This window comes from Augochlora pura, chromosome 5, assembly GCF_028453695.1.
Source record: "Augochlora pura isolate Apur16 chromosome 5, APUR_v2.2.1, whole genome shotgun sequence".
Taxonomy (NCBI): Eukaryota; Metazoa; Arthropoda; class Insecta; order Hymenoptera; family Halictidae; genus Augochlora; species Augochlora pura.
This window is the reverse complement of record NC_135776.1, coordinates 16446077-16472290: the sequence shown is the minus strand read 5'-3', so window position 1 is coordinate 16472290 and position 26214 is coordinate 16446077. Positions and strand designations below refer to the sequence as shown.

The 26214-nt window shown below is 32.3% G+C and overlaps 4 protein-coding genes and 1 long non-coding RNA gene across 9 annotated transcripts; 2 read left to right on the top strand and 3 right to left on the bottom strand.

Moving 5' to 3' along the window:
- Positions 1-762: 762 nt before the first annotated feature.
- Positions 763-3014, top strand: LOC144469698 (transforming growth factor beta activator LRRC33-like). Its single transcript, XM_078180229.1, has 2 exons — positions 763-940; positions 1397-3014. Exon 2 carries the CDS (start codon positions 1407-1409, stop codon positions 2718-2720), a length of 1314 nt encoding a protein of 437 aa, XP_078036355.1. The 5' UTR covers positions 763-940; positions 1397-1406; the 3' UTR covers positions 2721-3014.
- A 2-nt stretch (positions 3015-3016) lies between these two features.
- Positions 3017-8867, bottom strand: Liprin-beta (liprin-beta 1). Of its 4 annotated transcripts, none has more exons than XM_078180222.1 (11): positions 8235-8867; positions 7437-7609; positions 6550-6674; positions 6238-6472; positions 5849-6010; positions 5524-5655; positions 5131-5305; positions 4394-4692; positions 4122-4298; positions 3671-4042; positions 3017-3596 (listed from the first exon to the last, which is right to left on the bottom strand). In XM_078180222.1, exons 1-11 carry the CDS (start codon positions 8317-8319, stop codon positions 3438-3440), a joined length of 2094 nt encoding a protein of 697 aa, XP_078036348.1. In that variant the 5' UTR covers positions 8320-8867; the 3' UTR covers positions 3017-3437. The 4 variants fall into 4 exon arrangements, with proteins under 4 accessions (XP_078036348.1, XP_078036349.1, XP_078036352.1 ...); XM_078180223.1 differs by having other exon boundaries at positions 5224-5305; positions 8235-8866; XM_078180226.1 differs by lacking the exon at positions 8235-8867 and having other exon boundaries at positions 6550-6661; positions 7437-7559.
- A 229-nt stretch (positions 8868-9096) lies between these two features.
- Positions 9097-10984, bottom strand: LOC144469699 (uncharacterized). Its single transcript, XM_078180230.1, has 4 exons — positions 10454-10984; positions 9641-9779; positions 9319-9476; positions 9097-9231 (listed from the first exon to the last, which is right to left on the bottom strand). The coding sequence occupies exons 2-4, from the start codon at positions 9768-9770 to the stop codon at positions 9130-9132; spliced, it is 390 nt and encodes a 129-aa protein (XP_078036356.1). The 5' UTR covers positions 9771-9779; positions 10454-10984; the 3' UTR covers positions 9097-9129.
- A 106-nt stretch (positions 10985-11090) lies between these two features.
- On the top strand, positions 11091-12206 carry LOC144469700 (uncharacterized). Its single transcript, XR_013494032.1, has 3 exons — positions 11091-11217; positions 11276-11411; positions 11501-12206. It is a non-coding gene; the product is annotated as an uncharacterized LOC144469700 (long non-coding RNA).
- Positions 12080-24426, bottom strand: LOC144469697 (synaptic vesicle glycoprotein 2B). Of its 2 annotated transcripts, none has more exons than XM_078180228.1 (12): positions 24267-24426; positions 19758-19820; positions 19181-19342; positions 17213-17375; positions 16497-16582; positions 15674-15918; positions 15085-15245; positions 14558-14753; positions 13530-13644; positions 13135-13294; positions 12948-13075; positions 12080-12589 (listed from the first exon to the last, which is right to left on the bottom strand). In XM_078180228.1, exons 1-12 carry the CDS (start codon positions 24289-24291, stop codon positions 12519-12521), a joined length of 1575 nt encoding a protein of 524 aa, XP_078036354.1. In that variant the 5' UTR covers positions 24292-24426; the 3' UTR covers positions 12080-12518. The 2 variants fall into 2 exon arrangements, with proteins under 2 accessions (XP_078036354.1, XP_078036353.1); XM_078180227.1 differs by having other exon boundaries at positions 12081-12589; positions 16461-16582.
- Between the last annotated feature and the right edge of the window lie 1788 nt (positions 24427-26214).

Sequence of the window (26214 nt, the reverse complement as noted above, 5' to 3'; positions counted from 1 at the left end):
TGCAACATTTTAGGTTCGAGTCCAGTCCTGAAAATTTGTGATACTCGGGTACCCGACAACGAAGACTGGTTAAGTTGTACTTAGATCGAATCGGTATGTTACCGGCACTTCGTGCACTACTTGATCCGATTTCTATGTCGGATACCCGATAAATACTAAAAGAATATGTAAGAGGGTTTTTCTTACGTTCTTTTCTGGAATATTTTTCGTTAAATCATCGATAATATTTAACATCATTATTCAACGCTTCTTGAGCTTCTTCTGATAACCTTTCTATGGATAGCAATGTATGTTTAATAATGTCAGCATTATGGATTAACAGCTTATGTAAACTTATTTACATTAGATCGTCGAAGTCAAATGCGACAAAACTTTTAACAATTCTGTTGTGTATCGGGCGTTTTTATTTATAATTTATTTATCTCATAATTGATAAAAATGTTATCAATGACTTGTATTTAAAAGAAGAAATTCTTCAAGAAGAAATATACTCTTCAAAAGATTTTTAAGAGTAACAAAAACTTTGAATTTCTCAGCCAAAATTATTTCATTTAAACAATTTTGAGAGACAGATTATAGTCCAAATAAATATCCTGAAAGTTTTACGAATCTAATAACGTGTAATATTAAGGATTGAAAACAAACTAGAAAAGATGAAGTTTTCTCGTCTAAATCGTTGTTTCTGAACACTGTGACGTGTGATACCCCTACTGTGACCCTACTGGTGTATATTATATATTGTTGCGTGCAGTATATATTCGTCGTTAGTCGTCTTTGTATAGCGTACAGTTAAGCATTGTATGATAAATTTTTGTATGACAGTAAACTAAACATCTCATTCAGTTATTTAAGAATTAGACATTTAGAGTTATTCTACAGTGATAGGAGGGTGCAATTTGGAAATATAACATTTTTATAAACCAATATAAAGAACGCAAACGTAAGTATAAATATCAGTTCTCTTTATCTTGCAGTACATATGCATATGCTATTATTCCGTCATAATAAATGTTTCTGTATCCCTACAAATAAATTATAATTACATATGAAATTATTCCTTAAATGTATTATATTTGGTGAACTATATTTTTATGCTTTTGTTCATTATGTACGAAAATGTTTCAAATTCATGTATCTTTAATAGGATGAACCCTATTTATCGATTAACTGATAGATCGACTTCCTGTATATATGAAAGTTTTACTTATACAACGCAATATAAGAGGTTTAGTAATGAAAAAGATTAACATTACATATAATATAATTATTGCATTTTCGGGTAAACCTGGTCCATTAAGTATTTCTTCTTTCTCATCATCCCTCATTTTACCATAATAAACCACAGATGTGGCTTTATTCATATTTATAACATTTGTGCAAAAATCCGTTGTTCCAGGTGTTCAAAAATGGTGGTGACTTACGGATTGATTTTATTATTAATGATTCCCCAATTCCTCTCAGAACGAGTAGTCGAAACTGGTGGCAACGACGAGAGTATCGATAATAGATTAATCAAAACCACAGAGACTCGAAGCCCAACTTGCAGTGGGGATGATAGCCTCATACTTTCAAATTTAAATTACACAGAAATTCCAATCGATCTCATTAAGAACAGCACCATTAGAAAAATCAATTTAGAAGGCAACAAAATAAGAGACCTATCCGCTGATAAATTCGACGGTGTTCCGAATTTAGAATGCTTGAATCTGGCATCGAACGAAATTCCATTAAGCCACGTACTAAGTTTAAAAAATATGAGTGTGAGGACTTTGGTTCTGGATGGTCTCAGTGCACCGATCGAGGGCAAGTTAGGCAATGAGGGAGGATACTTTCCTAATGTGGAAATTCTTTCCCTGAGTAGGATCAATCGTTTTGCTGTCACAACTTCTTTCAAAAATATGTTTCCCCGGCTTGAGACTTTATTTTTGACGGAGATCCCAGATATTCAAGTAGTGTTCAACTTTGTCACAGAATATCTACCGAGTACTTTACGGCACTTGCATTTAGAGAACGGCGGAATGGATGGTGCTAATTTGTATAGCGTAGGCAACCTACAGTCTTTATACCTCGACGGAAATAATCTTAGGGAAGGCTTTAGAATAGAAACGGAGACTAGCAACTTACAGGTTGTATCGTTAAGAAGGTGCGGTTTTACTGAAAATTATATAAAAGTATTTTTTCCAACTTCTCGAAATTCTTTAACGGTACTCGATTTGTCTGAGAACCTGATGAATTATCTGCCTACAAACATGCTCGAACGGGCTCCCAATCTTGAGACATTGGGCTTGAGTAAAAATTTATTTACGCAAATACCAGATCTTAAAAGGCAATCGCGACTACGCATATTGTCGTTGAGCTACAATAATATAAGCCTACCAAACCAGACTGTAGACTTGTTGCCGGTTTCCTTAACGATACTGAGTCTTCGAGGTAATAGTATAACTAATGTTGGTGAAAGAACGTTTGAAAAACTTACTGAACTTGAAGAGCTCGATTTATCAGAGAACAAACTAGTACTTCTGCCTCCTACGTGGGCACATGATTTAAAGAAACTCAAACGTTTACTTTTAAACTCGAATATGTTCAAGCATTTTGCAGACACATCGTTAACGCCAGATTTGAGCAATTTGAGAAACGTGTATGTGGCACGAAATCCAATGACAGAGATCACCGAACACGAATGGTCATCAATATCTGAAAATACTACAGTCTATATGTAAAATTTCCTGTCTAAGACACTGGAAGTTTCTCGTGATTTTTTTATAATTGGTAACACATTCTTTTCGTACTCCTCCAGCTCCTCTGCCAACCATAAATTCACCATTTTCTTTCTTCTTCCAACCAATACTCCCTAGTCTTCATCTCTCCATCCACTTTTCATTAAATTGTCAGGCGTTCTCTTGCCTTTTATCACTTGTTGCGTCTCGACTTCCTTATGTTCTCTTATCTTTCCTTTTTTTGGTACCATTATCTTACATCATTTATTAATGATTTAATAAATAATTGAACAACAATCTATGACAATTTCGTTTATTATATCATTATTTTGTATTAGGAATTATTACAAATGTATAAACGTTAATAATTTATGAGAAATATTAAAAGTGTTTAGAGTAGTTACTGTTTGAACACAATTCAATAAGAAAATCGTCCACCTTCTTAAAAATGTATTCCAAATGCAGCATTTAAACTGGTAATCTGCTACTAGCAATACTAAATAAATAAAACTATGAATTTCTATTTTAATTAGTTAAGTTAACGAATTGGTTTTCTTCGTTTTATAGTCATATTTTCATCAAAAGTTTTAAGAACACGTAAAATAATATAAAAGAGCATATTTAATAAATTATTTCATTAAACAAAGATATACCACAATAACAAGAATTGTTGAAAAATAGTAGAATGAAACTTACAATATTATGAATGTGTAATCCTCGTTAGAATATGGGTGAATTCAAGTTTGGACTGCTTGGAGTTGAAACAGGCGTTGATGGAGTACCTGGTGGTGAAGCTTCCAACGGACATACCAAATTACCATAATCCACTTCATTTTTGCTTTTTTTACGTTTCAATGTAAACTGAGATTTTTTTGGTATCTAAATAATGTATTAATAGGCTTTATTGTAACTGTTATATTTCTGTATTTAAGCACATATAGAAATTTACATACCTTCAAGCGAGCAGTAAGCGTCAGTGGCACAAATCCTAAAGTACTCTCAATTTCTCTTTTTCTTTGTACAACTTCCCTACCAAGAATTTGGTTAAAATGTGTGGTCAAATGTCTGCGCAGAAGCGTTTTTCCCGGAGAAATACTAAGTAATGCAGCTAATAATTCAGAAGTAAATCTTCCCTCATACACCATCAGACCTCCATGTACCCCAGATCCTCTCATATTAGGAGCATATTCTGCCAGATCTACTACTCTCAGCCATTCCATTACTCGATGATTCGTCCAAAGATGAATATTATCACCATCAGCTCCATTACCATTCGTAGATCTTCTTTCCAGGTTGTCAAACTCAAAATTTAATTCTCGCAAGACCTTTAGAAAATTTACCATTACATTGTTTTACATATTAATTATATTTACAATTTTTGCAAGTATGCGTCATAAACGGTACCTGAATGCCTCGTCTTAAACTTGCAGCATGTAATTGTGCATTTACTCCAAGATTTAATAAATCTTCAGTGGTCAGTCTGTGTAACATCCTTCCATCAATTTTACCATTTTGAAATGCCTCCTTATGTTGTGGTAAACCTATATCGTCAAGCCATCGTAAAACTGCAGCATTATCCATCTATAATTAAATAAATATTTACGATTAATATTCTATAATAAGAAATATAAAAGCTTTAACAAACATCAAATTAATAATCACAACTTAATGATCACCTTATCAGAGCCAAGAAAATCGACTCCGTCAGATTTCTCTGACTCTAAAGCATACAATAACTTCTTCCTGTGAAGAACATTCTTAATTTCTAATTCCTTTTCAAGTTGTTGTGGAGAAGATTCAATTAACTTTGCTCCAGTGGCACCCCATCGGCGCAATTCACATGTATAACATTCTAATCCTAAATTTGTGAGCCATCCTTGAATTTCTTCCATTGATAGTTCTGCCAAAGGCTTCTGTGTCATTACTTGTAGACGGCAGTTTGAACTTTCTATAATAACATTTTTCTCTTCTTCGGCTAGAGAAGATATAAAAAAAAGCTCCATTAGAAAATGTTACAGCAGACGTTAACATTTTTCTTACAACGGTAGGTTTTCGTAATAGCAGAGTATAGTATTAAGAAGAAAACTAACGTTAATAGGCAGATCAATATTCTATGATATTGTCATCAATTGAGCGATTAGATTATTTGATGTTGCATACATATGACGTTCTACAATATAAGTATATTAAATACATATTATTTTCTAATTGTAAACCAAGAATACATACAAATTTTCCATGCAGTAAATAAGAAGCGGATTTATAAAAGAAATTTGATTGACTGATGAACTACTAGCTTAAAATCAATACTAAGTTATTGGTCATGATTGCCTGTCACATAAAAAGAATAAATGATAAATGCATTTTTGTAAAACATTTGATAATGCATGCCTAGAGAAAAATCAATTGCAACCTAGAGTAGGCGCAGACAGGCATCTCGCGGAGGCTCCTCTAATGGCCAATGGTACCGTTGTGTGTGTTCCAGTAGCTAAACTGGGAACCTTACCGAACACGACGCCTTTCTTTGATGAACTCATGGGCCTAGGGAGACTACTATATTGACTGGTATGCCTTCCGAATTTTTCTCCCTGCAATAAATACGTCCATGGTGAACAAATTTAAGAATGTTAATTCCTTTACACGTTATCTCACTCTCCACAATACAAACTAACTGATGGTCTTGCAAAGACTATGATCAGGACAGCGTATATTTCTTCTATCTTGACTTATATAATTATATCAAACAATTGTCTTAATATCAAGAAAATTGTACTACTACTCTATTTGTGTATTTGAATCAACTTACATTTAAAACAGGACTTGTACTGCGAAGTGCAAGATTTTCATGTTCTAAACTAGCTTGTCTCAGTTTCATTTCTGATAAAGAGCTTAGTAACTCCAACTTTTGTGTTTCCAGAGCACTTCGCGAAAGCATTTCCTTAAAAGATGAAAATACGTTTAAATATTATAATGACATACATCACATAAATATGTAGAATATTTAAAATTCGTTCATTCACGCTTTGGCAAACCATACAACAAAACAGATGACTTGATACAAAATAATTTCAACTCGTAGAATTTTTATAGAATACAATAACTCAATGGTAAGAATAAGTGAATAAAATTACTTTCTGCAATACTTCTTCCATTCTTCTAAGAGAATCTTTCTTTTCTCTGAGCATAGTTTCCAATTCTTGAATTTTATTAGACTGTGCTTCCACTTGCTCTGATAAAACTGATACTTCCATTCGTAAGGCTGCACGTTCATCTTCTAATTTCCTTAAACGTTCCTATAACATTAAAATAAATACTATGTTAACGTTCTGTAATTATGTATTATGGCGCGCATTAACAACAAAACACGTTTCTCTTGCATAATGTGTAACCAAAGAATGTAATCCATTATAAACAGTATAAAGTTGCTATTATTGTAACACATACACATTGTGATTATTATTTAAAATAAATTGTTACATATATGAACAAATTGTTATGTTACAAATATAGATAAATATACCTGAGTTTTTACTAGATACTCTTTCCATTTTCGAGAAATTTGAAAATACTGTAATGAGCAACAGTTAAAGGATTCTTTCCTTCTTAAGAATAGGTCTGTTTGTGACCTATGTCTTTGTTCACAATCTATTCTGTTTCTGAAAAGTCTTTTGGTTTCTGGTTCAAAAGATTGATTGCTCAGGTTCCCTTTGTGTTCTTTAGTATTCTCTTGACAATTATGTTTATTTGTACATAGGCTACACAACCATATCAGAATGTCAATGAATATGAATGCGAAAGTAATAAGAAAAACAGAACAAACGACAAAAAAGACCTCATGTTATAAAATGCAGAACAAAACGGTGAGTAACTTCCCATTTGAGTCATACTTGTAGTTGAACAGAGATTTGGCACGCTTCCTCTAAGGCCAATCATTTTAGTGTAACCTAGTGGACAATGCTGAGAAATAAAGTATGATTCTCTTATATGCCAGTTTAATAATGTATACAATAATTAATAGTGTAATTCTATAGTATTGATATCATAAAGAAAGATACCTAATATCTTGTATTAGTAGTATGTCATATAAACTAATGAAGAAAACTGTATGCAAATATTATAACATAAAACTGATTTCACTAATGAATTCTTTCATTTTTATTTAATTCTAAGGAAACAAACTAAAAACAAATGTATTGAATTAACAATGCTACCTACAAACAAGTTGCTCAATTGTTTCACTGTATTCCATATATTATTATATATTTACATAATATGCATTTTACAGTGAATATATCTAAGATGTCAATAAACTTAGAATAGACATAAACATAAAAATCACTGTGTCTTCTACTTACAATAGCTATATCATCCTCAGCTGCTACCATTAAATACATATGTTCATGTAATGCAAAATTATTACTCAAAGAGATAGTAACTAAATATATTATTTTATAAGGGACACTTATGTTCCCTGACAGTCTTGAAATTAATTTATCAGTATTCAAACGCAGTAAAATATTTAGTTATACATATAAATTTTTATAGTTGATAAAAGATATGTTAGTTAGGTTTCAATTCTTGTATTACATTGTGTTTTGTTTAATTTGATTTCATTCTAAGTAATAAATTAGTATATTCTATTTTAAATTAATTTGTTATAAATATTGTGTGGCACTTCTATAATTTGTATCCTTTAAAATTTGTGTAAGTATGTACTACCTGGCAGGAACAGCTGTCAGATTTAAAGATATGGTGTTCAAAACAATCAATATTTGCAAATTCATCCTCTTCTTGATCACAATTTGAGGCCCGTGGAGAAACATACCCTTCTGAAGGTATACATCTATCATCCCACTGTTTTGTTCTGAACATAGTTTCCGAGGTATCTGAACCTAAATGAGTTTTATAAACTAATTTTTGGAAAAGCATGCAAATGCAATGTGTAGCATGTGATATACAATATATGTATAACAAATAAAAAGATGAGTGTTTATATTAAACAATAATAAGATCTGCATGTCCACTAACAAATACATTTTATCATATACATATATGCAAAATATTTGATTCTAAGATTTAGTAATAATGAATGCTTATTTCATACTCAGTGTAAAAAATTTTAACGTGTAAAAACAAATTTCATAATCTGTTCAAATTCTAAGGTTACAACGTGTACTGATTGCAAAAATTGTCTTTTAAGACCTACATGTAGTAATTGTAACAGATATAAAGATATTTTCCTACAAGTACATTGAAATCAAGAATGTCCAGTATAGTTAAAACGTAAAAAAACGTTTCATTTCTTTTTTAACCATTTAATTTTTCGAAGTGAAAATAATAGCAAAAAATTGCATAAATCCGCTTAAAAGTCTTTATACTATATTTTTACTGAAATTTTATTTTGGAATAATTGCGTATAAATGTAGTTCATAATTTATATTTTGTTAATTAGTCGAAAGAAAATAGTTCGTTCTGTTGATTGGTTTCGTCTAAAAACAGAAACGTTTTTAATAGAACCTCTTGCATATGCTTCATCTTTTTCTTCCATGATAGACCTTATAGGTATCTTCGTAATTGTTGAATTTTCCTCATCCATGTACATGATTCATATTTATTTACTTTATTTTCAGTGATCTAAGTATATAAAATCGATCGATAATGAATCAATTAAAGTATTAATTATGAAAAATCTTGACAAAACGATCACGACGCAAGTTTGCAAGAAACTAAAATTACTGTCTGAAAATTTCCCAAGGTACTAGTAGTCACGTGACGCGATTTAGTCCTGCTATGTTACAAATATACATAGAAGAGAATTTGCTTGCATTAAAACGATATCGCAACAATCTTTTTACAACTTGTTGTACATATGCATATGTATGTACAATATATAATACAAAGTCTAAACTCTAAATAACATCTTTCTATATTCTATTTTATTGAAATATTTTGAGAAAATATACCATCGCGATCGTTGTACTCTAATCAATTCATGCTGGTTTATAGTAATCTAACATTCCGAGATTTTTCTAAATTTTTTAGTTGGTTTAAAGATAAATATATTTAAAAATATATTGTTCAGATTAAACATATACTGACACACATATTCTATGCATTATACCCTTAGTAAAGGTTAGACCTCTAAGTTTATAAATAGATCGATCATCTTTCCTAAATCTTACCAGTACTAGGTAGCTCCCTTAAACTACGCCAGGAAACATATATTTTTATCGCATAGGTTATGTATAATCAAAAGATTATACAAATAATTATTTCTACAGTCTAATCAAAAAGTATAACAACAAATCTAATATTTTTTTCAGTTTCTACTGACGAATAAACGTTTCTTTCTTCAAAACGATTCATTGTGAACAATATGGTGTAATTTAATTAAACAATGATCAAAAGACACCTAAAATGCAACAATTTTTAAAAATGTTTGTGTGTATTTAAGAGTATTGTAAATGCAAGAGAACATAGAATTCTTGTTTAATGCTTCTTCCATGTAATCCACCTTTATCATCAAAATATTTTAATGTAGTTCTATGTCTTGTTTGCACATATATTGGAAAAATAATAGGAATAATGTATATAAACTTACTGGTTGCATCCATTGTAATAAAATCTCTATGCTTGCTGCATCAGGTGTTGAAGGAAGATTTGGAGAACTCTTAATTGCAGTCACAAGGTTTCTTGTAGCTTCTTTTACTGAATCTTTCCATTCTGCTGTTCCCTCGTTATTACTTTCTATACAAGCACCTGCATACAAATGTTAAAGATATACAAAACTTAATGATATTTTAAGAATTATAGACTATATGCCTTATACATTGTATGCTGGTGTATAGTAATATTAATTTTTTAATGAAAAAACTATTCCATATTTCTACCAATGGTAATATAAAATGAAAACAATAACTTACCGGAGATAATATCATCCATTTGTAATAAAGCAGCTTCTAACATTTTGCTAGCTTCGCTCGATGTTTTTGGAATAAAGGTAGACTCCCCTGCACGTATTGTAATATCGCCCCTTTCGTCACTTTTACCCATTGCTGTAATCTAAATAATCAACACATTAACATTTTTTTTATAGATATACATAATTTATGACTTTCAAAAAACATTGGTATCATTATTTTACATGATTAAATTACTTAAACAATTTATGTACATGATACTTGCATATAAATAGAATTTATTTACTTGTATTTATTAGAAATTATGAATTTAATAAAAACTGTTTTCATAAATAACTATGACTTTATAATATTTTTCATTTTACTGTAGTAAAATTAAATAGAAAGAGAGAAAGAGAGAGAATAGAATAGTAAAATATTAACAATTAATAGTTCACTATACAAACTACAAAAGCATAGAGTGCTACAATTTCACTCTTTTGTAGATCATACCTAGATGTTCAAAGTGTAAAAATAAACTTTCAAAACAAACTTGTCTAGATATCAAAAATGAATCAATTAAACCTCGGTTGTAAACAAATGTAATTAAAGTTAGTACTGTTAAAGGTTAAATGACAAGTTTAAAAGATTTAAAAAATTCAAGCACAAAATAAAACCAATAAACTTACAGTAAATAATAAAATGAAAAATATTATATCTAATTCTTTACAATTTTATGTTTCTTTTTTTTATTCAATGTTTATCTTACTATATTTAACGATGAATAGAAAGATAAAAAAATAAAAATTCGCTCAATATAATCTTTTATATACATACCTCGTAACATCATAGTTCAGATTAAAATGGAATAGTCACTGTTTCTAAATTGTTTTAAATTTAAAGTTAAATACGGGTTCAAACCAAGGAACGACAACCCAAGAGTAAGCAACAGGTGTTGAGAACAACGCCCAATAGATTACCGCCATAATAGTTTTGATTCTTATTTTATGTGATAAGTATGTGTACGTCGTATGCCTCTTTAATTTTATCTACATAGCCACTCGAATAACAAATTTTTAGAGAAATATCGTCAAATCCCTTAAAATTTTTCGTGGAAAATACTTTGACGACGACAAAAAATCATGAATTTTTCTTACACCAAATGCATATTTAGTTTACGTACAATATGCAGCATGAATGGCCTGGCTGGAATGACATTCAGGCAAATCATAACAAAACCATTTTCGTGACAGTTTTAGCAAGCTAACAGTAAATTAGTGTGTGCGAAAGAAATGGGCCCTCAAAATTCATCGTTACATTTGTTTTAAAAAATGGAAACACTATCACTGCAATATTTTGCTAATACCAAAAAAAAATATTAGGCAATACAGAGTGTACTGTAGCTAATAACCATTATAAGTTGTACATAGGCATTGACAAACATACAGTCAGTTCCCGTTCTTAGAGCTGTTTTTCTCGACCACTAGAAGAGCTTGTATTTTACCCCCACCATTCCATTGCGCATTCAGTACTGCGCAATTCCTTTAGAAAGAGGACGAGAAATGATCGAGAGAGGAAGAATGAAATCAGCGGGCTGTATGGTGAGTGTCCATACGATTGCCATATTCAACTATGTAATACATATGTTATATCTCGTAGGATTCTTAATTACATTTCCAGCGAATTTGCGAACAATTCTCAATGGACATTTGCAATCCTCGCCTCTCTCTAATCTCTTATAAAAGTTCCTAGGCATCTTAAAGGAATTTTTTTGGATATTTTTCGAAAAGGATAGGTGAGCAATTAAAACTAATTAGCCAGCAATTATTGGTAATTAAAGAGCAATTTTTTCAGCTATGTTTCATTAATATTTGGTTATTATAGTCAGCCAACTTCACACGGGTCTATCAACCGAAGGCGAAGTATGTTGCAATTAGACGTAGTTCACTAGCTGGCCGTTCCTTTGGGTAGAGTTCGCTACTGTGCCAATACATTTCTACAGAGTCGGTAATTCAGATCCCGTGATAATAAAACTATTGCATGCGATGTTTGCATGGATCTTAAATCTGTGGCATTTTCTATAAAGTCAGCAATTTAGACCTTGAGAGAAAAAGGTATTGCATGTAAAATCTATATAGATCATAAGTATATTATACGAAGTACATACAATGTCGATGGAGTTTGTCTCGTTCAATGGAGCACTGTATTGTTAAAATAATACTTTGTCCAGCTCCACACTATGTAATTGGACATTTTCATTATATTTTATCTACAGGAGTAGCTTCTGCAAATGAAATATTTATTTTAAAGTAAAATATCCATTTACTATTTACATTTAACTTCTGGGGGTTAGCCCCGCCCCTGACCAATAGACCACACCCCCTGGCCAACACTACTCTTATTATCATTATCTACTATGTCAGGAAAGGGAAACAAAAGAAAATTTAATTTATTCTAAAACAATAAAACAGATTTATTGTACAACGAAGCCGTTGCATATTCATTAAATTATTTCACTTCTCTACTTAATCTATTTTCCGGCGACTTCCTCATCGATCAAACGATCGGAAACAACATAGGAGCTCTCCTAAAATGATTGCACACGATGCAGTCACGAGATTTATTTTAAAAAAATCTCACTTACGAAACGCACTTTACACGTTGTATAGTGCACTGATTATAATTCTATGCACACACATAAAACGTACAAAGATCTTACGCTATATGAATGTAACTGTACCGTATTTACATATTTACATGATGGAGAATCATGCAACTGAATTACGCGGCGATGAACGAACAGGGACGTAGTGTATTTACATGTGGCGTACTTGGTTAGGAAAACCTATATCCTAAGGTTTCAACCGGGTGGATTGAAGTGAACGTCCTTAAGGTGTAGTTGTCAAATAACGTCCTTCGATTTATCCGTTTCTGAATACTTTTTAGGCAGCAGGGCCACTAGGAAGGCCGATACTGCAAAGTGAAATATAAGAATGAAAGAAATGTTTTTCTGGACGAAGATTATTTGAAATATTAAAAATACTCTTCTTAAGGAACTACGTATACATACAGGTCACCCAAAAGACCACTCGTAATCTGGAAATGAGGGGTTCTCATTGGTCAATGTTTTTCGTTAATAACTCGTTAACGATGCCTCAAAGGAAATTGTTGCGAAGGAAAAAGTTGCTTAAAATCATCTCAGGTATCCCCCATTTCCGGATTGTTAGACACTTTTAGGATATCTTGTAGATCATAATCTTCCGTCGCTTAAGTTTAATAATCGTTGATAAAAGTGATTCATGTTAATGCAAATGTAAGCAAGATACTTTACCTAGAGACGCGGAACCGATCAGAATAAAGGGGCCTATGCAAGACAGTTTGAACAAAACTGGAAACAGTAGATTGCCTAACACGGCCCCTACTCTGCCAACCATCATAGTCAAACTAACTGCCATGGTTCTGAAAGAAAGTCATGTGTCAGAATGGGTGGATATTAATTAGTTTCTTTACGGTTGTACCTTAAACATGTCGGAAAATTGTCGACGATAATGTTGACGACGCAAGCGCCGCCGATACTCGACATGGCTACGAAAACGGAACATAAGCCGAGAATACTGTCTGTGCTTTGTGCCCAATATAGGGAACCGCAACAAGCTGCGGCTACTACGAAACAGGTAGCTGAAAATATATTTTATAAACACATTATCTCTGGAATAAAATCAAATACTAATTATTATTTAAGTTGTTATTTTATAAATATATTGCACGAATAATGTTTAACGCTGAAACGAACTGTATGCAGATTTATGAAACTCGTACGAATTAAATTCGAGTTACGATTTGCCATATTATTAATCCAGACCAGCATACATTACGTTCTTTAATCGGATACGTTTGCGTTCGGTAACTTTACCTATGAGTTTCTTTTTCCCTACGACGGTAATCAACGAACCAGCTAAAGTATAGCCTACAACTCCGGTTGTAGAGATTACGATGGAATTAATGAAGACTTTCGCGTTCAAGACCGCCTGAAATAAAAAATATAAATAAGGGCTCACCGGCGTAAAACCACGCTTTTTACCGAGGACTCGCGAAAGATTTGATTCGAGCTTGTGTTTACGTAAGTCTCGTTCGTAGATTTTAATAAGAGATGTGGGATATAGTTACAGAAATCAGGATAAGTCGTGTTTCCTTTTTGGCTGTAAGTAAGAAAAAAAATAGAGAGTGAATAATTACTTTCCATTCTTTTCAATTATGTTCTTCACTATGAACGCGAATAATATATTTCGAAATATTAATTAATGAGATATTATATTCTACACATTTCGGGAAGATGTTAGATATTTTTTATTATATATCTTATATACAGGGTGTTCCAAAAATATCTAACTGAAATGGGGGATACCTGAGAAGATTTCAAGCAACTTTTTCCTTCACAAAAATTTTCTCTGAACCATCGTTAACGAGTTATTAACGAAAAACATTGACCAATGAGAAGGGAGCTCCGTCAGCGCGAGGCGGCCGCGCCCACGAGCGGGTGAGGCCCAGTTTCGCTGATTGGTTCAACCGCCTTGCGTCAACAGTATTCGCCTCTCATAGGTCAATATTTTTCATTAATAACTCGTTAACGATGCCTCGGAGAAAATTTTTATAAAGGAAAGAGTTGCTTCTAATGATGTCAGAAACCTCTCATTTCCCGATTGCGAGTGACTTTTGCAACAATTTGTATATAACCTTATATGTAATTAATGCATTAATATGAAGACATTAGATATCAATGAGAAAATTATGTGCAAAGTAAAAATGTTGAATTTCCATTGCTATCTTTGATCAAATAAATGAACAGTAAATAATATTTTAATACTTAGAATGGAAATACGACTTATCCCAATTATTAATTGACGAAAACAACGAGAAATATTTTAATTTGAAATGTAATACCGGTATGCACACTTCGGTTGCAGCGCTTAAAGTCTCGTTTGCGAAACTCGTCGTGGAACTACTGTTTGCTGGCTCCTGTCCAAGCATATAACAAAACCGCGGCTGCGAGCTCGAATAATCAATTTTCGCGTGATTATGCTTGAAATATTCCATCATGGAAAACAGTTGAGGCATCCATAATCTGATCGAGTTTGATCTAAAAATTGCAAATTGATTCGTTAACCGCTATTCAGCAATTGAACTTATTCACCACCATTGACTTTTGAAATACATCCGAGCCATTCGAACACAATTCAAGTAATTTAAGTAACCATGTCCCCAGCATTTCATGTCAAACTGGGGGATCATCGTTTCTTGTAATATTTACAGAAAGGATTGAATATTACATATTATTATAGACTGCAAATCTTTATAGAAATTCTCATTTTTATACAGCATTTCGCAAGACTGTTCGAAGAAAATCTTTTATTTGTATTTGAATAGTCAGTGATGTTAAGATTGACGTAGAAAGATTGTTCGATTCTAACCCTATCGTGGCGCCAAGCTGAATCAAACCTATTGCAATAAGTTTGTAGATATTTGGTGGAATAAAAAGTGGTTTAATCTGCTGGCAGCATGACTGCAGCTTGGCTTTTATATTATCGGCGGGCGATTCGACACAGTCGAACTCATCTGCGAGATCCTTGATCTGTGAACGACGATTGTTATCAAATTAGCAAGCGATTACAATATTTTCCCCTACCCTTATAGAAATTTTAAGAACATTTTTCAATGAAAAAGTAATATTTCCTTCGACTGTTCGCACTCGTTATATTCTTTTTTAGCTACTAACAATTGAAATTTCACGATGTAATAATCGCAAACTATATTTCATATATTTTGAATAAGATTATCTCTTTTATTTTTATTATATAGGTTATTATACATAAGTAAGTATTAGATTCTTTAAGCATTATTTCAATACTATTCAAATACTATTTAAATATTTTTAAATACTATTTAAATATTATAAAAATATTTCTAAGTATTATATTATCCAAATATTGTCTAAATTTATTCAGATATTCTTCTAATTTATTTAGATATAGATTATTTGAATATTAGAGTATTTCGTACCGGATATGTGTCTGGATCGGAGCCGGTGTTGATAGCGTATATTTTCTTGAAAACCGCCAGAGCCTCTTCCCTTCGTCCTTTCAGAAGCAAGAAACGAGGACTTTCCGGGAACGCGAACATCGCCATACAGGCGAGAAATTCTGGCAACGAGCAAATTGCCAAAAACACCCGCCACGAACTGATCTCTGTAGTTGTGCCCAGTAAATTCATGTTCCATTTCTGGGGAATGATCAGCCAGGCGATACCTAGGGACATCAATTTCGTACTCTTGTATCGTAGCGAAATGACAAACCGGTATTAATAACATCTCCTAACGGAGAAATTTAATTAATAGTATGCACTAATAGTATTTATTAATAATAATTTATATAATAGGTTGCACTGATAGTATATAATAAAGTAGCATCAACGTAAAACTGTAACATTTTAAATAGGGATGATCTTTTTAAGAGCATATATTATTTATTTCAATAAGTTGAATAACGTTGTAATTTGTTACTTACCCCCGGGTCTTCTTTGTAAACCCGGGGGAACATTAATTGATAAATAAATCACGTATTCTATGCTTTCAATAACTGTGTGATATACGTACCCATTGAAAAAGAATCTTTTACAACATTGGCATGTAACACAAACAAGATCTTGGTTAAACAAACGAGAACTGATTAATAGTAGTGAATTCGAAGACGTTACTTCGGTTATGTACAATTGAATTTTAAACAGATTTCATTTAAAAATGGAGTACCTTCTCCTGATTATAAATAGTATATATAGAAATGTCACTTACAAGGCAAAGAAATGTTACCAAGTGAGAAAAACACACCTAGCCACATATAAGTTCGAGACCGATGTTTGTCATTGTGTATTTCGGCTATGTACGACATTAGGGCGGCATACGGGCCGGATATACTGCAAAATTAGAAATATTTTATTCGAATCATTATGTCGGACGAATTTCATACGTTTAATATTTATTCACTTGGAAATTAATTTTGACACGATGCTTTTATTTCCATCAAGTTCTCGAGAATACGGTAATTGTCTTTGGAAAATAGTTTCCAATATTAAAAAATAATTTCAGAAAATTATTCTCACGTATAATTCTACTAGAAATTGTATAATATTTTATATCATTAAAATAATTTCCAATTTATTCTGCCATATAATGTTTGCGTAATTAAGTATTTGTATCGAACAAAGTTCGCTTTGAAAATTTTAAGAATATATTTGGTATTCTCCTGAAATTTTTAAGTATAAAAGACGAATGACAACTGTTAATAACCATACTTAGTCAATAAAAAAAAACTGATATATTATATCTATCGGATTTGTACGATATTAATTACTAGAGAAAGTTAGAATTTGTATTAAATAACAGTTGAACTATAAATAGTACACAATTTGTATTTAAAGTGCATAATGTGGTGTATTTACTGTGTATATAAATTTACTCTGTACGTGATGTGTTCATTTATGGAAGTTTAAACAACGTTCAATCATTATCAATATCGTGACGTTGAAATGATTTTATAAACTTACGTTACGCCGTCGAGAAATTTGAAAAATATCAAAAGCCATGATTTGTGCGAGAAACATGATGCTAGGCTTAAGACTCCAGTGACCATGTAACCATAAAACATGATCTTCTTGCGACCATAAGTGTCGGTCATAAATCCCCAGAAAAACGAGGTGCTAATCATTCCTGAAATCATTCGTATCTTCAGTGAAAGTTGTTACAAGAACAATCGCTATTCAATCGTAATAGTTATAATAGCGATAGAATAGTTAAAGGTCAATGGTTCTACTAGTTGGATTTAAAATTAGCATAATTGAAAATAATACTATAAAACAAATGAAAAAGGGAAGCTAGCAATAATTAATAGGTGATAAGAATAGGATTATGTAAAAACAAGAATTAAGATACTTTTGTATCATTATCAATTTTTTCGCAATAATGTAAGAAAATAATATCAATTATTATTATTATTATATTATTATTAGTTCTTATACAGTATAATAATGAATCGTAGCAGGAAAACAAACTCGAACACGAGGAAAATTTAATTGCTCGAACAATAATTAGGAATTGTCAGTTCTCGGTTGTATTCATAAATATGGAGTATCGATTTTTATCGGTACAATTCGCTATTACACGTCCATATTGTTTATGTAAATCGTATTCGTCATTGGAACTATAAAACGCGACAATTCCTGGTTTAAATCGATAAGAGATCGACATTATACACGATTTTCTACGGATTGTAAATCTCTTCTCTTAATGTACTTATTTCGAACATGATTTTCAATTATCTAGAAAATAAGTTCTGTTAACTATTCTCATATACGTGCAACAGTCGTCTTAAACAAATATCTTTGTTACTTCTCAAGATATGCATATGGTAGTCTACTTTAGAAATTTAAACAAAATACGCTCTATACTTTCTTTAAAAAAAGATTTGTACAATTTTTTTAATTTTTCACATTTCACATTGAGCCACCTTATTTAATAACGGCTTTATTTAATTATGATTGTTTATTATACCGTTTGACATTATTGTCGGCATTTTATTAATATTTATTTTATTTCTAAAGTGCAACCATTTCTTTTCGATCATAAAATAAGTTTTATTAAAAAATAAATTCTACACATTTCTCCGTTAATCTATAAATTGTTAAAATTATTTTGTTATAGCCAGACCAGGATGACAATGTAAAATTTATCAATTCTAACAATTATTCTATCATCGTTAAGCAATGATAACAAGGTAAGGTCAATGAATGCTTCCAATTGTTGTGTCATTCGTTTCAAGAAGACTGAAACGTTTCGATCGAAACAAGAAGAATTCCAAGAACTTGCTTTTATTTACACTCCTTAATGACACCATAGTGTACACCATGTTCTAAACAATGCGGAGCTCAACATTTTGCTTTGACCGATTCTCTTCGAATTTAATGATAAATGTAACTCGAACATGATTTGACTAATTTCTAAAATTGTTTTTCATTACGATATATTTGAATAAATTCAACATCATCAGAATTTCTAGGAAGCAGAAGAGTTGAAATACCATTCGCCGCTATAAATTTTCAATTTTTAGTGTTATTAATTATTTAGTTTCATTAATTAAACAGCGTTGTTTTAGAGAATGTAGAAGAATTAAAATACTATTCATCTATGATGAATTTTAAGTTTTTAGTTACAATTCCACCCATTAAATTGCGTTAGTTTTATGCGAATTGGTCGAACCATAATGGTATATTACAGTATGGTTCACCATGATAGTTCATTACCATATGGTCCACCATAATGGTTCATTGCAATATAGTTCACCAGGATGGTTCATTATCATATGGTTCGCCATAATGTTTAATTATTTAGTTTCGGTTTCCCTAATTAAATTACTCGATTATGTCAGCAGTGTTGGAATTAACAGTCGGCATTTAATGCGCCAATCTGAATCAGTAATTACAACGGGTATTAGGGGATCATCGATAAATGATTATCACCTGCGAATGTCATCGAGTTGAGGAGACCCTTGTCGAACATTGTGAGACCCAGGTCGCATTGCGCGGATGGCAACACGTACGATATCGCCGATGACGAGAAGATACTGGAGAAACTCGCAGGCAACATGGCCAGCAGTAATAAATAATTGAATTTTCCATAACCTGTGACAAAATTGATCGAAATCGAATATTTTTTTCCTAAAACGACGATGTTTTCATTGTAATCATAATCATTATACACTCTAAACGCTACTTATCTCTCACTGTTACTTCCACCGTATAGTTGCAACAATTATGATACTAATTAGACGAGAAAACACGAAACAATAAAACGATTTAGATATTTTAAAGACTTTCATTTTGTATTCAATTTTTAAAAAAATTAAGATTGAAAATTAATAAAATGTTAATATAGCAGAACGACCCACTGCTACTTACTTGTTTGATTATGATACTTGCTAGTCTACTATAATAAGCTGTCGATTTTATGCTTCTACGACAAAATTGAATAACGTAATCTTTATTTCGGGAAAATTTCAGTCAGGCTGAAATTATTGGAATAATCGTATGCTCTTACCGGAGTTTATTATAGCTTCTTCGAAATTTGCTGGACCAGGATCCTCAGACCTCACGTCTTTACCTGTAAACAAAAAGGTTTATAATTGTAAATAATTAAATATTTTTCGAAACTCTAAATTGTCGATTTCAGTGGACGCTAAAATAAATTATGTAAAATAATGTAAAATAACATACACCGGACGCGGCTGTAGCTCAACATCGAGATAATATCAGCGATTCTTTGAAACATTGTTCACACACTATACCAGAGATTAACTAACTGAAATTTGTTCAAAATCGCACTAATTTTTCATTCGACGTGCACGTTTCGCAAATTAGGTCTGTTACTTGCAGGCGATAAATATTAATTATGCACTATCTACGTTCACGAACTTCGTCGATGTTTTTACAATGAATATCTTGTAAACAAGTAATTAACTAAAACCATTAGTATACCATCAATTTTGTGCAATGTTTGTTCACTTTTTTTTTTTGTATGATTCGTTCAAATTGCACACGCTGGTTAAGGAAAACAGAAAAACTCGTTCGTGAAATGAACGCGATACTATTTACTACGTTGATTAAAAACGTGGAACTTATAATTTAATTCGCGGCAATGAATTCCTATAATCGCGCACGTGATATACACAATTTCTCCAATTGGTATTAGCCGAATTATTAAATATTATTGCGCGGAACTCGTGGCTGCTTCGCACACCAGTGATTTATTTATTAGCGAACTATATTAATGGTACTAATATTTATTAAACTATATTAATATATTATTAAACCTTGACATAATATATTCTGTATTTACACTACTGTTTCATTGTTTATATTTACCAGTGTTTTATCTACCGTCAGTCCCTAACTTTGCGATTATTTTTTATATTTATTGTTTGTCTATAATTAAGTTCTATACGATTTTTACGTATTTTATTTCTATTAAATAAATATATTTTTAATCTAAATAAATATATTTCGAGGCACGGTCTGAGGGAACCTCGCGTTACAAAGTAACAATTTCAACTGTGATTAATTCGAATGGGAAAATTGATGGTGAGCGAAACTTACTCGACTGATGATGAATAACTGTATATCACAGAATTCGAGGCTGAACAGGTGTTTACATTTCTGGTGTATTGTTTTGGCTTATCTGAACGCGAAAATTTAATATAGGGTGCCTGAAAGGTTTTCCATGTCTCAATGGAGTCATGTTTGAACAGTGTACAATTACGTTATCAGGGACACTACTTTCAATAACATTTTTCTATAGATATTGCGCGTGTATTATAAAATGTTATTGGGATGGAAAGCCATTTTGCATTTCAAGCTTAATGTGCTATAATTCCGTAGGGCTTGCCATTAGTTAATTTATTATGACTTAATTATTATCTAATAATTTTTATTTAAAAGATGCTCATTGCTATAATTGATCTATGGTATTCAGCGAATTTATTTTATTCATGTTCTCGCGAACATTATGTTATTGTAATATGTTTGGTGGTTTTTCTTCTGTCGTTGTAAGGTTACAAGTAAAATTTTTATTTTAATATTAAAGCTGCAAGAGAAGTGAACAAGTACTAAAAATAGAACAATATTCTCATTTTTAGGAGGATAGTGATTCGATAGTAATTCCCTATTTGCGCTATCAGTGAATTCTTATGATGACGTCTTCAAAGTCTTTTGTTGAGGAGGTTGTGTCAATGATATTTATTTTATAAATCGTTTAATTGTTGGTACTTTTGCTATTCATGAAGTATTGCCTGATCAAGTCGCGACTCTCATGTCACGTGTTGCTCTTTCCCCCTCTTACGTATTCCGTAAATCGTCTCCACTATTTACAGACATCCCTTACACACTTATGGGTCGTCATTACCAAAAGTATTGAGGAAAGGGTGGAATTAGTGGCGGGCAGAATTCTCAAGAATTCACTTCGAGCTCTCTAAAGTGAATTCAGTTTTGTGACGATTTTTTCGCAAGCTTTCCTTGATTAATGATTGTTTTCTAAATTTAATGCATATTATATTGATAAATAAAATAAATAATAAACTATCAGCTTCTTCCACGTATCTACATCTTTATAGACTGACAATGTCACATCATTTCAAAGTAATAGAGAAAAGCTGTTAGGCGTGTCTAGAAACATTCAATTATCTTGAGATAATATCCCATTATCGAACGTTTAATTATCCAATCAGTGCTGTATAATTACAGGTATGCGTATCTTATGAGGTCGATTGTACTTAACGCAGGAAGAACTGTAGTTCTGTATAAATAATTAAAAAATTTATGAAGATCTATTGAATAATATAATGAAACGACGACGTAGTTAAATTACCGTGTAATTTAAACGCAACGTAATTTAATTAGCACAACTCTGCCCATAGTCTGATTATTTTGTGAATTCGATAGTTCGACCACGTGACCCAATAAAATGCGACATAATTGAGGCTTCGTCGCGTTTCAACATTCGAAATCTCATTGCACACTGTCCACAGTTTACAACATTGTTCGCTCCTGTTTGCTGACAGGCGACCTAAGAAAGCGCATCGCGAAGCATTATTCACCTTCGGAGAGGAAACGCATATTTCGCGCGACGCTCGAAAGAATTCAAGTCGCGCGCGGTACGTGATTTGTCCGAATTTTCCATATGATTGTAGCGAGACCGATAAACAACAGGAAAAATAATATTCGTCGGTGAACCGCGCGCCGATTCTTGTCTTTGATGCATTTAGTACGTTTGTCATCAGACGGCCTGAAAGTAATTCGACAATTTCAGTTGATTTTCGCCATCATGTTCCCCATTTTGGTAATAAATTTTACAATGCACTGCAGCGGTTTTACAACTTACAGGAAGCGATAATTTCGTCACGTAGGCTTCGTTAAAATATGCCGCAAACTTGTGTACACTCCGCAAAGAATTCTACTAAAACGTTTCGGCATGTGCAGTAATTGGATTATTTGTAACTTATCAGAAATAATGAAAATTTGTCTTTTATTGTTCAGATTATTATTTAAATTCTGTTTGATAGAATTGTCTTTGAGGATCTGTATTTTTCACAAAGATCGTCGTTTTAGTAAAAATATTTTGTTTTCTTAAAGAATTTTTTTTTATCGATGCTTCATCGTATCGATGTGAAATAGTTTTTAATAACTTTTTAATAAAAAATAAATTTTATGGATTTATTAAATGTTAGTACTACAAAGTTAGAGCTAGCAGAAATGTGATTTTATGTTTTTCAATGGCCGTTCCACTAGGAATCATTTTTCCACCGACTGTACTTGTTGCACAGTGCAGTTATAGGTATAATGTGCACCGTATTATGTCACTCTATATCACAACATGTTATTTCTGTAATAAACACGGCGGAAAAATGTTTAATGAACGATCTCACCCCAATACTACCGATCCAAAATGGAGCAGAAAACTGCGTACAGTAACACCTCGACTATCCGAACCTACGACATTTCGATTCCTTGTCACACAATAGATGAAAAATGCAATAACGTAGATCACTTGCAACAGTAATTATTTTACAACTAAATGAACCTACCCCGCAATTCAAAGGGTATAACGATTACCTGCATTAAAATTAATTCGGACAGTCGAAGTTCTACCGTGTCATGAGTCCTCTCATCCGCGAAATTTTGTTTAAACAGCGAGATGTTGTCACAAAGTTATGTCAATGTTACGTCAAGACTATGTCTCTCGACTAATTTCTAAACTTTGATTAGAATTTTAAAAAAATCTACATAAACAGCGAGATGCTATCACAAGGTTAAAGACAAAGATTACCTCACAAAGACTTGTCTGCTCGGTTGACTAACGAATAAATTAAATCTCCTCTGCTTTTCCTTCGATTACGTTTCTCGACTAATTTTTATACTTTAACTAGAATATTTAATAACTCTGCCTAGAAAGCGAGATGCTATCACGAGGTTAAAAGTCAAGTTCGCCGTACAAAAACTAGTCTGCTCGGTCGACTAATGAATTACTTAAATATTTTCCACGTTTCTTGGATTACGCCTCTCGATTAATTTTTAAGCATTGACTAGAACTTTTATGCTTTAACTAAAACTTTTAGAAATTAAATAGCTAGATGCTATCGCAAGGTTATAAGCCAAGTTGACCGGACAAAGACTTGCCTGCTCGGTTGACTAACAAATTCATTAACCTGTTAGCTGCGTACGACGTGTAACACGTCATCTTATTTACAATAAAAATATTTCTTCTACGATTTATGTCAAGATGCTTATGGTGACATATTCGTAAATTATGCACGCTTTAGAATAATTCTAGAACAATCACCAAGAAAAACTACGCTCAGTATGATTGATAAAACGCATAACAAAATTTATCATTTAAATATATCGATGCGGCTGAGTGGTTAAATATCCTCTGCTTTTCCTTGAGTTACGTCCGTCGACTAATTTTTAAACTTTAATTGGAATTTGTAAAAATTCCACTCAAACAACGAGATGCTATCACAAGGTTAAAAGCAAAGACCACCGCACAAAGACTTGCCTGCTCGGTTGACTAACGAATTCATTAAATACCCTCTGCTTTTCCTTGGTGTCCACAATCGGTCGCAAAACGGGTCCCACGGGAGATGATCACAGGAAGCGTAAACAAGGGACAAATTGTGAACGAATGGATAACGATGATATCGAACGGGAACAGGGAGAACGAGCAAGGGAAAAGGCCGAGGCGGTTGCGCGGTGGTTGAAATGCAAGGTGCACTGTGGAAACGACGATAAAAACAGCGCTGGCTAAAACTTCACCCGTCGCACATGCCCGCCGCGAAACTACAATCCACGTTGAAATCACACGCGGCCGCAAAAGCTACCTGTGCCGTCTATGTAAATTTCGCCCCAGGTGGGGCGGAACAGGTTGTCGAAGTAAATCGCGGCTCTGATACGCGAAAAACTTACCTCCACCCGCGCTAAGCGCGTAAGCACGCTATGATTGCTGTACTTTTTTCCGGGTGGTCACTTTGAGGACCGCGACTGCGAATCTTCCATTGTTGCGGCGCGCTCTTGTGCGAGAGATGTCCCCTTACTGAATGATTCTTAGGCTCCTCAAGTGTTCTTCGAATGCTGTTCAAATGCTCCACAATTCCGTTTTCCAAAAACGTCGAGAAGATGTTAAAAAACCGCTTTTTTTAAAAAACTTGCATAATCCTTTAATACTTTGCACTCGAGTGGCGACATTAAAATTGTTGTAACATGTTCGAAACTTATTTTTATAGATATCGCGAAAGCTTAGATTTAAAAATATTGTTGACGGTATATATGTTATATGAATGGAATGTATTTTGCTATATTAAATGGAAATACTAAGAGCCGAAAAGGGTTAATATTTATATTTCTGTGGTAATGTAATTATATATAATTCCAATTCAGCGAAGGCTCTAGACTGCGACAACTTTTAGACGTTATACCGTCATGTTATCGTTTATTAATATTTTTCAATTTATTGTGAAACGAGATTTTAAATTTTGTCTCAATATCATAGTGCAGCGGATGTTTTAAATGAAAGTATAACATAACCTGCTTAGAATATTTGTAATCTTGTATTTTTCACTTGTACTTTTTTATATGGAATGGTACATTTCTATATGCACCATTGGGTGCATTGTTGTATTATTTGTAAAAAGGTCTTAACGATTAGCATATTTAATGATCAAAGAAGTCATTCTATGGGCAAGCCATTTTATTACATACACCCCCATAGTAATTTTAATTGGTTTGGTAGTTTTATTGTTAAAGCTGAAAGAATTGTTTATGCAACGAAATGCTTACTTATTATAAACACGCGTGTTAATATTCTAAGGTAAACAGTAAGATTTTATAAAAATTTAAGAAAAAGAACAATCTTCTCGTTATGCTTCATTGTAAAAAGAATCTTCCCAAAATATTCAGCACTTAACAACCTACATTTCCAACAAATTGTTTAAGTTACATAAACGTACATTACTCGCAATTTAATATAAATCATTTTCTAATTATTCATTAAAAACAGAAAACTTTTGTCTAATGTTATAACGTTTCTTGCGAGTTTCTTTAAAAGTACAAAAAAGCATAAAATATTACACAACTAAAACACTAAAATGCTTATATATTGATATTCAAAGAGAAATGATTAAATATCGATATACGTTAATAATTTATAATACTTATAATTTTCTTATAGAGATTAATGTCATCTAACACAGTATATTTTAGTGCGGTTGCACAAACAATAATTATATTTATTCGAAAAGGTCGCAATCAAGGTTATCAAAATCATTTTCGGGACTGTTATTTATTTACTGCAATTGACAGTCGTTTTGTAAACAAAAAACAAGAAACCGAACCAAGGCTATACACGTGGAGCAAGTGTTAATTTATGCATTCGGGAAAAGTAGCGGTCGTAAAGGCGATAGTTGTGTTTAACGTGACTTACAGTCGAGGAAGTAATCTCGCCAAACCAA

Bases quoted from the DNA above. Each gene is read 5' to 3' on its own strand.
- LOC144469698 (XM_078180229.1), top strand. From the start codon at position 1,407: ATGGTGGTGACTTACGGATTGATTTTATTATTAATGATTCCCCAATTC.
- Liprin-beta (XM_078180222.1), bottom strand. From the start codon at position 8,319: ATGTACATGGATGAGGAAAATTCAACAATTACGAAGATACCTATAAGG. The intron at 4,693-5,130 runs GTTGCAATTGAT...TATCTTCTCTAG, and splicing joins CCTGTCTGCGCCTACTCTAG to CCGAAGAAGAGAAAAATGTT. The intron at 4,043-4,121 runs GTACCGTTTATG...AATTTTCTAAAG, and splicing joins GTTTAAGACGAGGCATTCAG to GTCTTGCGAGAATTAAATTT.
- LOC144469699 (XM_078180230.1), bottom strand. From the start codon at position 9,770: ATGGGTAAAAGTGACGAAAGGGGCGATATTACAATACGTGCAGGGGAG. The intron at 9,477-9,640 runs GTAAGTTATTGT...ATTTGTATGCAG, and splicing joins AATGGATGATATTATCTCCG to GTGCTTGTATAGAAAGTAAT. The intron at 9,232-9,318 runs GTAAGTTTATAT...TTGATGATAAAG, and splicing joins TATTACAATGGATGCAACCA to GTGGATTACATGGAAGAAGC.
- LOC144469697 (XM_078180227.1), bottom strand. From the start codon at position 24,291: ATGAATTCGTTAGTCAACCGAGCAG. The intron at 19,343-19,757 runs GTAAGAGCATAC...ATTTTGTCACAG, and splicing joins AGAAGCTATAATAAACTCCG to GTTATGGAAAATTCAATTAT. The intron at 13,645-14,557 runs GTATTACATTTC...TTTTTATTTCAG, and splicing joins CAACCGAAGTGTGCATACCG to GCGGTCTTGAACGCGAAAGT.